Source organism: Sturnus vulgaris, chromosome 26 (genome assembly GCF_052056855.1).
Source record: "Sturnus vulgaris isolate bStuVul1 chromosome 26, bStuVul1.hap1, whole genome shotgun sequence".
NCBI lineage: Eukaryota > Metazoa > Chordata > Aves > Passeriformes > Sturnidae > Sturnus > Sturnus vulgaris.
Window position 1 is genome coordinate 3278893 of NC_142268.1, and position 16535 is coordinate 3295427.

At 47.4% G+C, this 16535-nt stretch overlaps 1 protein-coding gene across 1 annotated transcript in view; it reads left to right on the forward strand.

Annotated features, from left to right (window-relative positions):
• The first annotated feature begins 392 nt into the window (after nucleotides 1–392).
• Nucleotides 393–16535, forward strand: part of INSR (insulin receptor) — a 55164-nt gene continuing 39021 nt past the window's right edge. Inside the window, exons 1-2 of the mRNA XM_014882948.2 lie at nucleotides 393–492; nucleotides 8051–8602. Coding sequence (XP_014738434.1) covers nucleotides 408–492; nucleotides 8051–8602 — 637 coding nt within the window. The 5' untranslated portion in view covers nucleotides 393–407. The remainder of the gene's footprint in view (nucleotides 493–8050; nucleotides 8603–16535) is intronic.

Sequence of the window (16535 nt, forward strand, 5' to 3'; positions counted from 1 at the left end):
TGGCTGGGTGGATGGATGGATGACGAGGGGATGGATGGATGACGAGGGGATGGATGGATGGATGATGATGATGATGATGATGGGTGGCTGGATGCCGCCGCCGCTGCTCCTCCCCCGGCCCGTCCCGTCCCGTGCCCGCGCTCCGCGCCGCCTCTTGCGGCCGCCCCGCTCGGCTCCCAGCTGACGGGGGCAGCCCCTTGTTTACTGGCCGGGGCGCCGCCGCCAGCCCGGCCTGCGCTGGAAGGGGCCGCCGGGCCGGGGCCGACACCGCGGGCAGGGAGGGGCCCGGCGCTATAAAGGGGCTCGGCGGGGGCTCCGCCGGCGATGCTCGGCCGGGCCCGGCCCCCGCGCCCGCCCCGCGGGCTCTGATTCGCGCCGGGCGGCGGCGGCCGCGGCAGCGGCGCGGGATGGGACCGAGAGCGGCGGCGGCGGCGGCGGCGCTGGCCGTGGCCGTGGTGCTGGGAGCCTGGTGCGGCCGCGGCCGCGGCGAGAGTGAGTGGGGGCCCGGCCGGGAGGGTTGGGGGCGGCGGCGGCGGCGGTGGCGGAGCGGGCCCGGCCCCCGCCGTGCCCTTTGTACCTGCGCGGGGCCCGCGGGCAGCGCGGCCGCGGCCCGGAGCGCTCCCGGGTCACCTTCACCCCCGGCCCGGGGCCGGCGGGGAGGGCCCGGCGGCGGCCGAGATTGGAGCGGGCACGGCCGCGGGGAGAGCAGCGGCTGCCCCGGCTCGTCCCGGCCCGCGGGGCCCCGCGCGGGCGGCGCCGGGCCGGGGTCAGCGGGGGCCGCGCCCGGGGCAGGCGCGGGGAAGGGCACGGGCCCCTCTCCGCTGCCGCTCCCCGGCTCCTGCCAGGGACGCTTCCCGCGGCCCTTGCCCGGTTCCTCCCTGGGTCCCCTGCCCAGTCCCCTCCCCGGGCCCTGCCAGGGTCTCGGTCCCCTCCCCGGTCCCTGTCTCGGACCCTTCTCCGGCCCCTTCTCTGGGTCCCCTCCCCCGATCCACTCCCGGTCCTTTCCCAGGTCCTTTTCCCAGTCCCTTTCCCGGGTTCTTTCCCAGGTCCCTTCCTGGCTGCCCTCCCCGATCCCTTCCCCGGTGCCCTCCCCGGTTCCCTCCCCAGCCCTGTGCCCCCGCCGCTCCTCGGCTGCCTCAGAACCGGCTCCGGTTTCAGGAGGGTTTAGTGTGGCCAGACGCGGAGGTTTTGTCTTTAACCACTTTTAGGTAGTGTGCCAAATCCACAGGTATTAAGATGGGAGAGCTCCGGGGGGAGACTCTGTGTGTACACAGGGGCTTGTAAAATACAAGACAGGGGTATAAAGATGTTGTGTTGGAGGTCACAAGCTTGTTAAACCCACGGCTGGCTCGAGGTTAAGCCTTACGAGCTGTTTTGATGGGTTACGTTAAATAAACTTGTTCGGTAAATCCTTTTAATGAGGGGTTCTTCACTTTAGGGCGATTCTTACAAATTTTTTGACAAAAGGAAAATATTTATTTAAAGACAGCTAACTGGGTCCGTGGGTCATGTCTGCCGTAGACAATCTGCCTGGTGGCCTTCCCGTCAGAAAAAAGCAAGAGTGAGAGATATCACTTCAAGTACAGACAATACATTGATGGACGTTATAGGGATATGTATGGGATTCAGGAAATAAAGCAGGATTCCTGTGGGAGAGCCTCTTTTTCCAGCAATAGGACAAGTCACATATTTCACAAATAACCCAGTTTCTTCCCTCATACGTATTTTTACATTTGAAACCTTACAAGAGGCCGGTGACACTGTGTTACCTTGGGAGCGTCAGTCCCAGCTGCTGTGGGCAAACCTGCCCGCCTCCAACAGAGATGGAAAGGGAGTTGACATATAGCACTAATAATAAATAAATACGTGTGCAACTGGAGTCCAGCAGTTCCTAATTTGAAAACACTATTATTACTGCCACAGCACAGCCTGTGATTTGGTTATTTATTTAAATCGTATTTGCTTTTTGGGGTTCAAGCATGTTTATGTTCTAAACTCCCTAATCTTTGCTGTGTTACAGCGGGGTAGGAAAATGTAACTCTTGAGTTCATGGATGGAGGAACAGGGGCACAAGACAGCAAAGCAAAGCCTGGACTGGAACATTTCCGTATCATTTTTACGGTGCAAATACTTCATGAAGTATTCTATAGACAATCGAGGGCCCTGATTTGAAAGGTTTTTCAGCTGCTGTGGTGTTTGATTCTGTTTTCTGGGGACTTGGCTCTGTTTTCTGGGAATGGCGAGGCCACGGAGCACCACGGTGGGGATGGAAAACAGTGGCACCAGCCTGGCTGGGGGGGAAATGTACGGATCAGAGTTGCAAAAGCAAACAAGTTGTTCCCTGAGCAACGGGTCTGATGGAGGCAGCTTTCCTGGAGATCTGTTCCACAGACAGGCCCCCAGGTAACGCTGCTCTCCGGGACAACATTCCCCCCTTGAAATCCCTGGTTTTCCCTGTGCCCCGTAAATTTCTCTCCCCTTTGGTGCCTTTGGGCAGCGCTGGGGGCAAGCAGCAGGTGGATGGAGGAGACAGATGAGGTGGATGGTAATGTTCACATTTACATGCAGATTATGAGTTTTTCCTACTCGATCCATCCCATTTTCCTGAATATTTTAGGAATACTTCATGTGAGAGCACTCTTCCTCTCTTACATGTGGTTAAAGGTAGTTGCTGAGTTCAGAAATTACTGACAGCAGTAGAAGTAAGGGTTAAGGAAAGAAGGCCTGACCTGTGCATAAAATGAAGATCCTATATATCTTGTTTTGGGAAGAAAGACAGGTTTGTGTATTTTGATTTTTTACCACTGTGTAAACATAATGCAACTTCTTGAAATAAATCTTGCACATGACTCATGCCTGTCAGTTCATTAGCTCTGGTATTTGGGGTGGGATTTACCTCACCTAGTTTTAGGCATCTGCTAATGGAGCAGCTTGCTTTGGGCTCCTTTTCTGGTTAATAGGAAACTGATCGATGCAGTCATGAGAGTTTGGAGTGCTCTTCTCCCCTTCTGAACTCTTCCCCTAAATTTGGGAGCTGTACATGTGTTCCAGTACCTGCTGCTGATGTGGGAGTTGGGAATTCAGTTGAGAGATCTCTACCTAAGTCATCCTGTGGGACAAATTTCACTGTGTATTGCTGTAGTAACACACTTATAAAATAGGTTGCTTCTTAGTTAGTATCATATCTGGCTGATAGAGATATTTTTGTACTCATAAACTCATTAAGAAACTGTTCCCTTGTCTCACCTCAAGCCTGTGTTAATTTTTTATGTTGAAAGACTTGGTCTAGAATGAAATTTTGCCTCTGGGAGAATAAAGTAGGAAAAGTGAGTGCAGAAGGGCAGGGCTGTACCAACCCCAGCCCCCAGTGTGTCCTGTCCCTGTTTTTGGGGAGAGGCTGTCTCTGAACAGTGTAAAACCCCAGAGCTGTGTGGAGGTCAGTTTTGGGGTGACTGCCTTGTGGGATATAAAGGATGTTGATATGGGCAAGGTGTAGGAGCTGTTCCTGCTGCCTTTGGAGCAGGGGGATCTCAGGTGTGTCAGCACTGAGCATTACCTGGGTGATCCCAGTGCTCCTGGGTGCTGTCACCCCAGCTCTGCTTCTCTCTGCATGGGAGCAGGGCAGGACGAGTCCTCTTTGCTGTTTGGGGTTTGAGGGGAGCACAGAGCCCAAACCAGGCTTTCAAGGGCAGACTTGGAGGGGTTTGCCCTCTGAGTTGAGCAGTGGGAGGTAAGAGGCACCTGAGATGTTCCCTGGGGCTGGGGGTTTGTAGGGGCTCATTTTGGAGTCCATGTCCAGCTCGCTCAGCTTGAGGTATGTGGGGTGCAGAACTGCAGCTTAAAAATCCGTATTTCACAATTGGATGGTTTTTATGTTTATTAAACAATTGCTGCAGTTGGCTAAAGTTGTCACACAGTCCTTCCCTCTAAGCTGTTACCAGGATGTTTTCCTGTCTCAGCATTTATCCCAAGAAACACCCAAAAATCCTTTTCCCAGTTTCCTAAAGCCACTTATAAAAATCAGCCTTATGTAGAATTGCAATGCTTTTGACCCAACCCAAGCAAGTGTAATTTTTCTGCAATAGTTTGTTTATTCAGTAGGCAGCAAACACTACAAAAAAAAAAAAAAGGCAGAATTAACTAATAGTTACCTCAAATGGTTTGCAATCCTTCTGTGCCAGGTTACACTGGTCTTGATTGTTAAAGGCCAGAGCTCTGAAGCAGTGAATCATTAAGGTTTGGTATCCACATGATTTACTATAAACAAAGTTTAAGTTCCAACTATTCCCCTGGTTAGACTCTATCTTGAAAACTTAACCTCTGGCATCAGATCTGGTTTCTTCATTCAGGACTTGAAGGTTGTTACCAAACCAGTTTGTCCAAGAGGCTTTTGGCATCTTGGGATTTGTTTGTTTGTTTGTTTTTTAAAAAGCGTGGCTTCAGCTTGGTTTTCTGGGGGGGCTGATGGAACATGTCTGGGATGATTTAGGAGTTTTTTGAGTGAGTAGCTTGGTAGCAGGGATGGAGCAGTGCTTCCTCTGGCAGTTCAGAGCTGTGCTGCTGTTTCTGCTGAAATTTAGGAATTTATGTGTAGTGGAGGTTTTGCCAGTAGTTTGCACAGGAGCAGCTTTGGGCCTACTACTGGAGAATCAATTTGTGATTTTTTTTATTTCCCTGAAAGCTGATTTATGTGTTTTTTGAAACCAGGTTGTCTGTGTTATAATTGATGGCTCAACTTTGCTCTCCTTCTTCTGGGATCAAACCTGCCTTGCCTTCCTACTGAATGGTTGATTAATTCCCCTGTCCCTGCAGAAGAAATACTATCGAGAGAAGCTGTGGAAAAACACTTATTACTTTGCTTAACACTGCTTCTTGTTGTCTTGGTAACAATAAATTTATGGGGTGACTTAAGCTGCTACTGCATGAACAGGAGATATAAACTGCTGAAAATTCAAAGGCATGAAAAGATGGAGAAACCTCCAACTAAAAAGCATATTTTGTTTCAGATGTTCTTAATTCCTTATTATTCTCTTTGATCTTTGAGGTGTTAAAAAGAAGGAGCTAAGATGCCATTTATCACTTAAAAACTAAATTGAAGTAGAACCTGAAAAATAATTAAGTGTGATTTTTCTCTGAATGTGGGGAAAAGCAGCTGATGAACCATGGGTGTTGTACTTCCAGCTCTGCTAGATTTATATTTTTAACTCTTCAAAAGCTTCACTCATCTCTTTTTAGATGCACCTTTAGCTAACCTTTGTTCTTTAACACATCTTTTCAAAAACTATTTGCAGTTGTTAGCCTTTGGTCACCTTTGCTGCAGCCTCCAGTGGGGAATGTGTGTCAGGATGGGGAGAGCTGGGAGCGAGGGAGGTTTGTACCCTGTGGGGGTGTTCAGATGGTTTCGTTTTTTGTGGAACTTGGAAGATCTTTGAGCAGCTTTTGGGCTGTTTGGACCAGGGGCAGCGTGGCTCATGTTAGTGGTGATCTCCAGAAGCTTGAAAGGTTCAGGAGCAGAGTAATTTAACTGGTTTGGAGTGTTCAAGGAGAGGGGTGAGAGCTGTGAACTCCAGGACACAGGGAATGGCTCCCACGGCCAGAGGGCAGGGCTGGATGGGATATTGGGAAGGAATTGTTCCCTGGGAGGGTGGGCAGGGCTGGCACAGGGTGCCCAGAGCAGCTGTGGCTGCCCCTGGATCCCTGGCAGTGTCCCAGGCCAGGTTGGACATTGGGATTGGAGCAGCCTGGGACAGTGGAAGGTGTCCCTGCCCATGGCAGGGGTGGGATGGGATGGGATTTAAGGTCCCTCCCAAGCCAAACCATCGTGGGATTCCTCTGAATCCTTGCTGGCTGTGGATCTGGTCCTCTGCCAGGCAGGACCATGAATTTCCTCAGTGCTGGGCACTGGTGTGATGCAGCAGCTGCCCACCCAGGGTACTTCCTCCAGATCAAGCTCCTCAGCTGTGTTCCTGCAGAAAAGGAAGATTTTCACAGCCTGGAAATGCAGCCACAGCACTCAGAGGGTTTTGTCCTGCCCATACCTGGCTGCAGATCTTTCCAGCCCTGCTCAAGGTGCCCTGTCCAGGGAGCTGGGCTGGGATATTGTGGGTGCAGGGCTCGTGTCCAGCCCTGGTGACTCACCTCATTCTACCCCAAATGATGAAAGACAGAGGCAATTGTGCTCAGGGTATTCATGCATCTCGTGGCCTTCAGCCACAGCAATAGCCTGGAGCTCTGGCTCTCAGAAGTAATTCCTGGTCTGTATTTTTTGACCTTTCCTTTTCCTTGAGGTCAGCTGTCCACTGCAGCAGGCACTTCGTTATCCTGGGGTGGGACCACCCCAGCACTGCCCGTGCACCCCACAATCATGAGAACCAAGAATGAATAACAACCAAGATGTTGGATTTTGAGTTTATCTGGTAATTTTAGCTGCACTGGTGGCTTGTACGTTGAATTCAGTCTTTCATTTCCTTACGTGTCCTTCTGTTACTTCTCCTTTCACTGTCCTGACCCGCCATGCACTTGCTTCTTTGGAAATACCAATGCTATTTATTGCAAATAAATACCCAGAGCATTGAAGCTGAATCTGTTGTTCTCCCAGGTCTTTTTTCCCAGGTTGGGATGTGCAGCACTACAGTTTGCTGCTGGCTGGTCATCAGGTTCCTTTTCCCACTTTTTCCAAGTACATCCTTAATCCTTGAGGCACTGTGTGCATTGGCTTTTTTCTTCCAGAAAGCAATTTATGAAATGACTTGGATATAGTGCCAAAAAATCCCATTGGGCAATAGCATTGCTTCAAATCCCATATTAGTATTGCCAATTTTTTTTTTTTGTCTTGCAGTCAGTGGAGCAAATTTTTGAATAATCATTAAGATATTTGGTTTTAACCTCTACAGCAGTGGTCTGTGTTAAACCGTGAGGAGTCAGACAATCCTAATGATGAAATATTTGTGTTCACATCAGTTTTGCAAGGCTGGGTGATCCCTTGGAGCTGTGGTGTGGTGGTTTTATAGTTAGTGAACTTTACATATAGTGAGGAAATAAAAAGAGGAAAGAGGCTGTGTTTTTTGTTAAGTAGGGAGGGAAGACATTGGCCCAGCTGTAGACAAAAGAGAGAATCCTTTGAGTGGATGCAGTCTTCAAAAAGGAAGAATTCAGGAAGAATCCACCTGGATTTGAGCATTAATGTCTGTCTGATGTTTCTATGGAGTTGGTTTCAAAAGGGTTGTCACAGGGAGTTCTGTTGTGCTGTAGAGGCGTGGGGCTGCAAATTTGCTTCTTGATTTCTTACCTGTGTTTAAAGTTGAAAAAATATTTCCCTATTCAAACCTTTTCCTTTTGCTGGGGCCTGGATTCCTATTATTCATTTTACCTTCTAATTTATGCTTCATGCATTTGTTCACATTGCCAGTTTTTTGGTTACTGGTTCTATGAAATAAACTGCCTGGATAGTCAAGACAGGGAGATTTGCACTCTTGAGAAAATAATAACAAAAAAAGCCCCAACACCTCATCTGAGAAGAATGCTCAGGGCAAAAATTACTAATGTAGTAAATTACTCCTGTCAACAGAGTCTGGGCAGGAGCGTGGGCTGTGCTCCTGTGCATTTCCAGGTTTTTCTGCTCTCTTCCCAAGCACTACCATCTCTGGCCATTATTCTTTTCCTATCTTCCCCTCCCTGCAACCATTCAAAATGACTCCCTCTAATCCCTGGCATTAATTGCACAATCTGAGATCAGGTAGGTGTGTTGCTGGCAGCTGCTTTAGAGAAAACAGCCCAGACATCTCTTCCCTTTGTGAGCGCCAAGTGATGGCCCAGGACTGGTGTTACCACTGCAGTCGTGATAGAGGCAACAGGCAGGGACTCAAGATGGCAGAAAAAATGATGAAATACTCTTGTTTTGTAACCATATACCAGGGAATGTTCCCCACAGTGGATTTCTTAACACTTGAAGCCTGCCTTGCTGAGAGGGCCACGTGTCCTGAGCGGAGCGTTTAGAAAACCACAGCAATTAACTTTCTGTCCAATAAATTAATTGTCCTTTGCCTCCCAGTTTGCAGGAGCATGGACATCCGCAACAACCTGACCCGGCTGAGCATGCTGGAGAACTGCACCGTGATCGAGGGCCACCTGCAGATCCTGCTCATGTTCAAAACCAAGCCCGAAGATTTCCGCGAGCTCAGCTTCCCCAAGCTGACCATGATCACAGACTACCTGCTGCTGTTCCGTGTCTACGGCCTGGAGAGCTTGAAGGGCCTCTTCCCCAACCTCACTGTGATCAGAGGGACTCACCTGTTCTTCAACTACGCCCTGGTGATCTTTGAGATGGTTCACCTGAAGGAGATCGGCCTCTACAACCTGATGAACATCACCCGGGGCGCCGTGCGCATCGAGAAGAACAACGAGCTCTGCTACCTGTCCACCATCGACTGGTCCAGGATTTTGGATTCTGTAGAAGACAATTACATTGTGGCCAACAAGGATGACAAAGAAGAGTGTGGAGATGTGTGCCCAGGCACTGTGAAAGGGAAGAGCAACTGTCCCCCCACGGTGATAAACGGGATTTTCATCGAGCGCTGCTGGACGCACGATCGCTGCCAGAGAGGTGAGTGCACAGTGAGGGCTCTCAGCTCGGGCTTTGCTGTCAAATTCTGACCTGTCAGGACCTGTGAGGCCCTGGCACAGGGTGCCCAGAGCAGCTGTGGCTGCTCCTGGATCCCTGGAAGTGCCCAAGGCCAGGTTGGACAGGACTTGGAGCAGCCTGGGACAGTGGAAGGTGTCCCTGCCATGGCAGGGGTGGAAAGATGAGCTCTGAGGTCCCTTCCAACCCAAACCACTCTGGGATTCTTGGAGACCTGATAGGTGCCTACTGATTGCTACCTGTAAGCACAGATTGCTAAAAGCAGAGCTGAAAATTGACATTAAAAGGTGAAGAGAAAACTTTTGGGATGGGTTTGAGCTGTTCTTCCACCTGTGTTTATAAGGCATCCAGAATTCTGTGTTGGGTTCTTCTGCAGAGTCAGGAACTGCCCAGATCTCACCATTTTAGTGGACTGTGAGTGTCCTGGATAACAGTTGGTACTCTGAGTGTGTTTATTGGGGTTTGGGTAGGGAATGAAAGCCCAGACTGACTGAGGGGCTGCAGCAGGAGGAAGCAGAGCAGTGGGGAAAAGTCTCAATGGAATAAACCCCATTGTGGAAAGGTGCAATTCCAAAACCTTCCTGCCATAAAAAGGTGTCAGATCTGTGGATGAGTGAGCAGCATTTGCACAGAGAAGAATCTGGAAGCCAAGTCAGACCTGAAGGGGAAGGGAGAAGGAGAAGAGAGGACCTGGATGGGGTAGAGGGAGAAATAACAGGGCTTTGGTTCAGGGGAGAGGCTGTGCTCAAAGCTCACTGCTGCTGCCACTCCAGTCCTCAAATGTATTAGAGTCGCTTTTAATTTCATACAGATTTGGTTTTTTCCTAACTTGGAACTGACCTTAAGCTTAGCTTTAATTATATATTGGCTTTGATTTATGTTAAATCTGACCTGACAGGGAGCAAAGTGAATTGAGGTGAGAGTGACACATTTAGGGTTGTCTGCCTTTCTGGAGGTTGTGCATCCAAACGAACCAGTGTGTCCTGAGACGAAATTAGGAAACTTGTGGGCTGCAGAGAAATTCTTGCCAAGCTTTAAAGGGCAGCTCTGAGTGCTAAGTGCCAAATTTGAGGAGGAATTCCTACCAGTATGCACAAACTAATGCAATTAATGTGGTTTCTCCTCTGCTACTCCTCACCCCAAAATCGTCCAGCTTCCTTTTAAAGAAAGTGGTTATTTTTTGTGGCCAGAATAACAGGGTATGAGCAAGAAGATGCAAGTGTGTACGTGTGTTCCTTTTTTAAAATGAAAAATAAGATTGTAAAGCATTTATTTATAAACTTTCAGGTATGCAGTTACGTCAGCACTGAAACCTGGTTTCTTGTGCATTTCATGTGCTGTGTTTTCTGCTGTTTCATAAGGTTAAAGGTCTAATTGGCACTTTTTTAGTGCCTAGACCATAATGCCCCAAAATTCCTGTGAATTTTCTGGGGCTTTGTTGCAGCAGACTGGGATGGATGGTTTTCTCTCCTTTAAAAAACTGCCTGTTTCTATGAAACCTGCAGAAATGTAATATTTAAATGATAATATTTTACTGGGTCAGAAATCTGAGCTCCTGAGCCTCTTGTGCAAGAGTTTGTTGGAGGGCACCTGTCCAGTACCTGCCTCAGCTCAGTCTGTTTGACCCAGAAATTGAGATTTTAATCAGAAAATGGTTTCCAAAGGCACTGTACACAGATGCTCTGGTTTTGTGTGTCCCTTGCAGGAGGAGCAGTAGGGAAGCTGTGCTCCTGCATATTTGTGCAGTGACTGGAATGCACTTCCCAAACCACTTAACAAGCCGAGCTTATCTTTGTTTTGAACGTCGGGATTTGGACTTTAATTTTTTGGTAGCCGCTGTTTTGCACAAGCTGGGATCTGTGTGATCCCGTGCCTTGTGACACCTGCCCCTGTGCTTCTGCAGTTGTTTTGACAGCCTGAGAGGTTTTTTAGACTTTTTTTTTTTAATGTCTGTTTGTGAGTAGCCTTTAGACTCTGAGCACACGCCGATGGTGGAGATTAAGTGACATTTATTTAGGAACCTGCCGGTGCAATCGCTGCCTCCTCTGTTCTCGTGCCAGCCCTAATGTATCCTTAGCATGTGTAATTGTTTTGTCAAGATTATTAAAAGCTTGTGTGAATTGTATTTTGGCTTTCCTTAGCCTGAAGAGCCTCGGAGCAGCTCCCAGTACCCAGGGTATTAATGTCATGAAATCTTTCCCTCTGTGTTTCTGCAGCTTATCTGGGAATCTTCAGCAGCTAATGCAGTGCTGAAGTCTCCTGGCTCTCTGGATTTAAGTGTATTTTCTTTTATTTTTTCTCTTCTAACCAGAATGAAATGTAGCAATTTCAGTATCATTTTCACAGAGAAGTTTGGTTTTGTGTGGAGTTTTTAACCCAGGCTATTTGTACCCCTGGTTTGTTTAATGAAACTTGGTGTGGAATCTCCTGGTTCTGTTTTTTTTTTATTTTTATGCATCTCAGGATGGGAAGTTGTTGCTGTCTAAACTGCTGCCCTGGGACTGGGAAAAACCCTTAAAGGATATGTAAATATTGATTGTTTTGATTTTACAGAGTGGGTGTCAATTGACAGAGACAAGTCCCAGGCTGACTGGCTTTTCCAGCCTGCTAAGCTTGGAGTCTGGCTGGAAAATATTGGGAGATGGGCAAGAAATTTGGGAGAGCAGCTGTGGGAAGGCTCGAAGATGTGACAGAAAATGAACTCCCTGACAGGAGGGGACAGCCAGGGGTCTCTTCTCCCAGGGACAAGGGACAGGATGGGAGGAAATGGCCTCGAGCTGCCCCGGGGGAGGTTTAGATGGGAGACTGGGGAAAACCTCTGCATGGAAAAGGTGGTGAAGCACTGGAGTCACCATCCCTGGAGGTGCTCAGAGGCACTGAGGATGTGGCACTTGGGGACAGGGGTTAGGGATGAGCACAGCAGTGGTGCTGGTGGTTGGACTTGGTCTCAAAGGTCTTTTCCAGCCTTAAGGACTTTGTGATTCTCTGAAAGGTCTTGAGCGTGTGGGAAGTGGCAGAGTTGGGGCTGGAGTGGGGTCCTGGTGTCCCCCATCCCTTCCACACCATTCCCTGCCCTTCCCCTGTGGTTGCTCCATGTTATTCCTCCTTTATTTAATTATTCCTTATTTAATCAGCGTAAATATCCCAGTTGACTCCAAAACTAACTTTTCAGTTATAGCATGGAATTATCTCCAAGGCACACATCCAAGCCTCTGAATCATCCCTGTAGCTACAATTCCAGCCTGGAATTTTATTTTTTTTTCAGTTGGTGATAACGTGTTCAGGACAACAAAGTAAAGGATCTTCTTACAGACATTGGAGCAAAGGTTGGGGATGAAACCAGTGGGGAGGAACTGAAATCATTTGTGAGCAGCTGCACCCTTGGAAAAACCAGTGGCAGTACTGAGGACTGTGTGTCTGAGTGCAGGGATGTGTAGGTGGATGCACCATGGATTGAGATCTGTTGGGATGTGCTTCCTCAGAGTTTTCTCTTTTTTTTCCCCTAAATCACTCATGTTGGTGTGAAAACCAAGGCAGTTCAGTTAAGGCCAACTCATGTTATATTTTGGGTAGGCAGGGAGGGAAATGTGTAGTCTGTTTGGAATTTGGGTCTAGCCTGATGCTGTTTATGGCAGCCAAGTGCTGTTCCTGTTCTGGGGGTTTTGTACCTCTTCTCTGACATTTTTAACAGGGTTTTTTTTGCACATACACAGTTATTTTATTGCCATCAAAACGTTACTTCTTGGCTTCTTGGTCCTGCACTGCAGAGAGCGCCTTTGCTGAAGAATGCAGACAACAAAAATGCTGGAAATGCCACGTCCTAGACCTCAGTCTGGATCTGCCAAACATGATTTTCATATTTCACATTTTTTCCACGTCTTTTTTTTTTTTTTTCTATACGTCTGTCACTCCTCTTGCGGAAGGAACAATTCCCTCTGAAATAGGATTTCCTGCCAATTCTCCCTGCACTCAGGCTGCTCTGTCCATACAGAGCTTGGAGCAGCCTGATGGCTTTGACATTCTAATTATAAAGGCTTTTATTGCATGTCAGGTCATGTGGAAGTGGAGGAAGGCAATAGGAAGGAAAAGTGGAATGGCCAAATAAAAGTTACCAGCAGAATGATCTGCAATATCAGACAGTCCCTTGGTGAACACTGAAGGGCCACATTCCTGGAACATAAGGATGGATATCTGAAATAGTTTTTACAGGGCCAAGTAGTGATAGGAAAAGGGGGAATGGTTTTAAATTAAAAGAGGAAATATTTAGGCCAGATGTTAGAGAGAAATTCTCTACTCAGAGGGTGGGCAGGGCTGGCACAGAGTGCCCAGAGCAGCTGTGGCTGCCCCTGGATCCCTGGCAGTGTCCCAGGCCAGGTTGGACATTGGGATTGGAGCAGCCTGGGACAGTGGAAGGTGTCCCTGCCATGGCAGGGGTGGCACTGGATGGGTTTTAAGGTCCTTTCCAACCTAAACCATCCTGAGATTAATTCCATAATTCTGTGAGCTGTAGGCTTCATTCATTAGAAGGTAAGATCGAATTTAAGTTCCCTTGTTCATTCTGAATGAAACGTTTGTAAGAATCTGTTATCCTCTTGATCCTGGGGCTTCTTGCTACCAGGAAATTTGAGTTATTATGGATGTGGACCATTTCAGGTCTGTCAGTAGGCTCCTTTTTTCCATTTATTATCTCATTTTCTATGATAAAAACAAAAGTTGTTTCTCCATTAGTGCAATTTAGAATTTGTGGCAAAATACTGACTTTGTAGAAAGTAGATTAAACAATTTGTGTCCATTGAAGAGGATGCAAAGCAGCAGATGGAAAGGGTGACAGTCTGGATTAATTGACATGCAAAGAGTTGCTAAAGAAAGTGCTGTGTGAAAATAATAATGTTTTTCCCAGTTTTGGTGGGATTTTTGGGGTTGTCCTGTGCAGAGCCAGGAGCTGGACTCCATGATCCTTGTGAGTCCCTTCCAAATCAGGACATTCTGTGATTTATTTTTTTTTCTGTCATGTTGGGAAACAAGTCTAGAGACAAAGGGATACAACAGGAGCTCTCTTTAATTTCCCTGTGATTTATCTGGGGAAAAATTCTGGGACAGATAAGGGACAGGTAAGGAACTGAGGAGCTGCTTTGTTCCCAAGTACAAGCAGCACAACAAAGCCCTGAGAAAAACATTGCTCAGCCTGAAATGTCTTTCAACTGCTGTGAAACAGCACTGAGCACTCTCAGCAAGACCAGTGCCAGCAGAAATTCTGCAACTCTGAACATCTTCAAGGCAGCTTTGAATAACAAAGTTCAGAGGTGTGTGTGGGAAACGCTTTGTGATGTTTACTTAGGTAGAAATATTACTTAGCAACAGCTTCCTGTAATTTTTATGTGCTGGGAATTTCTGTAACCATGAGCTTGGTTTTATTACCTTTGTATGGGAAAGGGGTCTTGAAGTGCTGAGCAGACTCAGCCAACCTCAAGGGCAAAGATATTTTTAAAGCTTCAAACACAAAGGAAATTTTTCCAGTTGCTACTACATGAAGTGGAAGTGCTCCTTTTATTTGGAGATCTGATAAGGGCTGCCTTTTTTTTTCTTTTCCCTTGCTCTGACAAATGCCAGATGGAAGCTGACACCGGATAATCTCACTGGGGTGTCTGTGCTGACCCTGCCAAGCTCCAGCTTTATTGAGGGCCCAGAGCTGGGGCAGTGGTGACACTTTGCCAACGCTGAGACATCCCAAACTAATTCACTTGAGCTTATTAAGAGTGGTTAAGAGATTTATGGTGCTTTGGGGTTGTGATACAGCCCAGAATTGGGGGAGAAGGGGTGGAAACAATCCCTCTGTACAAATGGCTGTTTAAGGATGTGCTCCTTTGTAAACACCAAGCAGAACTGGGGAAGAAGCATCTGGAGCAGCTTTTCTCCACCGAGCTGGGGTGATGCAAAGCTGTAGGATTTCTATACAAAGTGTCTCAACTTGCTGAGAAATCCCCACATGTGCAGCTGAGCTGATGTTTCATCAAGTTCTTCACTGCTGCACCTTTACTTAAATTTGGAATTGGGAAGTGAAGATTTTCTGTTCCTGCCCCAGTTCCCAACCAGCACTTCAGAAGCAGCTGTCTGACCCCTGTCATCTTTAGAAATGTAAATACAGAGAATTCCTTCTCATAGTTAAGAGATCTGAATTCCTGTACAAAAATCTTATCAAGGCAAAGAGGTATTTTGCTGCTGATACGGTAAAAACTGGAGAAGTTTTCACCTTGTTTGGTTCTAGCTGCTATTTTAGTTCTTTCACCTTTCTCCAAAAACACTCGTTATTTGGTGTCTGGGCCCTCGAGGAGGCTGGGAGGAGTTCAGTGCCTGAGTTCAGCACTGAGGATACTCAAGGTGTTCTTAAATCTCTGATCCTCGGCACTGACTCCTTGGGAGTTCCAAGGGTGCTTCAGGTAGGATTTTTTCCCCTTCAAGAACAGTTCCAAGTTACATTTTTTTTGCTTAAACAAGGGAACCTGCACTCCCCCTTGTTAGATAAAAACCAGGGGACCTGGCAGACACCTTCTTTGGAAAATGCTGCTGTCTGGGTGTGCAAGGGGGAAGTCAGAGAATGTAAAAAAACATAATAATGATAGTGAGTGACAGAGTTAACACGTGTTGGTCATGCATGAATGGGAGAGCAGGAAATTGTTCACCTGGAGTGATGTGTTTGCTCAGGGAGGAGCAGATGTATTTCATTCAGAGCAAATCCTGTTGGATGTTCTGGGTGCTTTGGTGCTGTGATCAAGGATGGGGAATTAGCCAGCTTGTGTATTCTGTGTGTTTTCTTCCCTTTACACCTCCTTCATGAAGGCAGGGCAATGAAATTCTGCATTTTAAATCTTTTAATTATTGTATAAATATTCTAAATTGAGAGCAATTCTCATGCCTCTTCCCAGATTTAGGCGAAATGAGCAGAATAAATGAAAGCTGTGTGATGGGACAACAGTCTCTGATTTTACAGGGAAGGGACTGGAAATCTTTGTTGTTCAAGGCTGTGAAGGGATTGTGAACTGCTGGGTCTGTACAAAGAAGTGCATTCAGAGTGTGTGAGCAGACCAACTGAAATATGTCACTTGGCAAAGCTCTCTGAAACATCTTTCCCTATCAGGAATTGGATTTGACAGGGATTGCCTCTGTAAATAATTACTGTGCTTAAAAAAATCCCAACAAAACACAAAAACCCCCAAAACAAAACACAAAAAAAAAGGTCAAACCCCCCACAGGTGTGAGCAGCACAAAGATTGTTTCTGACTGAAAGGTTGAGGATTTCAGGACCTTTTGATTAATTACAGAGCTGGGGAATAACCAGCCGTGTCCTGGAGGAAGCAACACTCACCCTCCTCTCAGCTTGTAACAATAGCTGGGTACAAGTTCAATGATTAGGCTTCCCAATTATATCCTATAATTGTCTGCAAATTCCCATTGAGGGATGTGAATGAACTTGCTGGGATGTTTATGCTGCTTAATTAAGGCTGTTGGTTAGGTGGGAAAGAAAAAAAAAAACGTGGGGTCAGGGGAAGTTGTGGGGTCCTGGCTGGGATTGCCTGCTCGGGACGAGCCTGTAGCTATTCCAGTTGCTGCTCTGAGCCCAGATTTTGTCTGGCATTGCATAAGTGTGCAGGGAGATCTGGATCACAGCCATTGCCTTGTCTTTATCTCAGTTTTTTGGATGAGGGTACTGGGGGGCACCGGGCTGACGTCGCTGCAGGTTGTCAGCCTGGCTTTTCTTTTGGCTTGTGACATGGAAAACAAACAGAGAATTAACTTTGGCTCCATGCAGTGCTTAAATGCTGGCTGAGTGCTTTAATGGTTTCGTGTAAGAGTCTGGATTCCTTGTCAATCTGGGTTTGAACTGACAAAACGGGGCAGG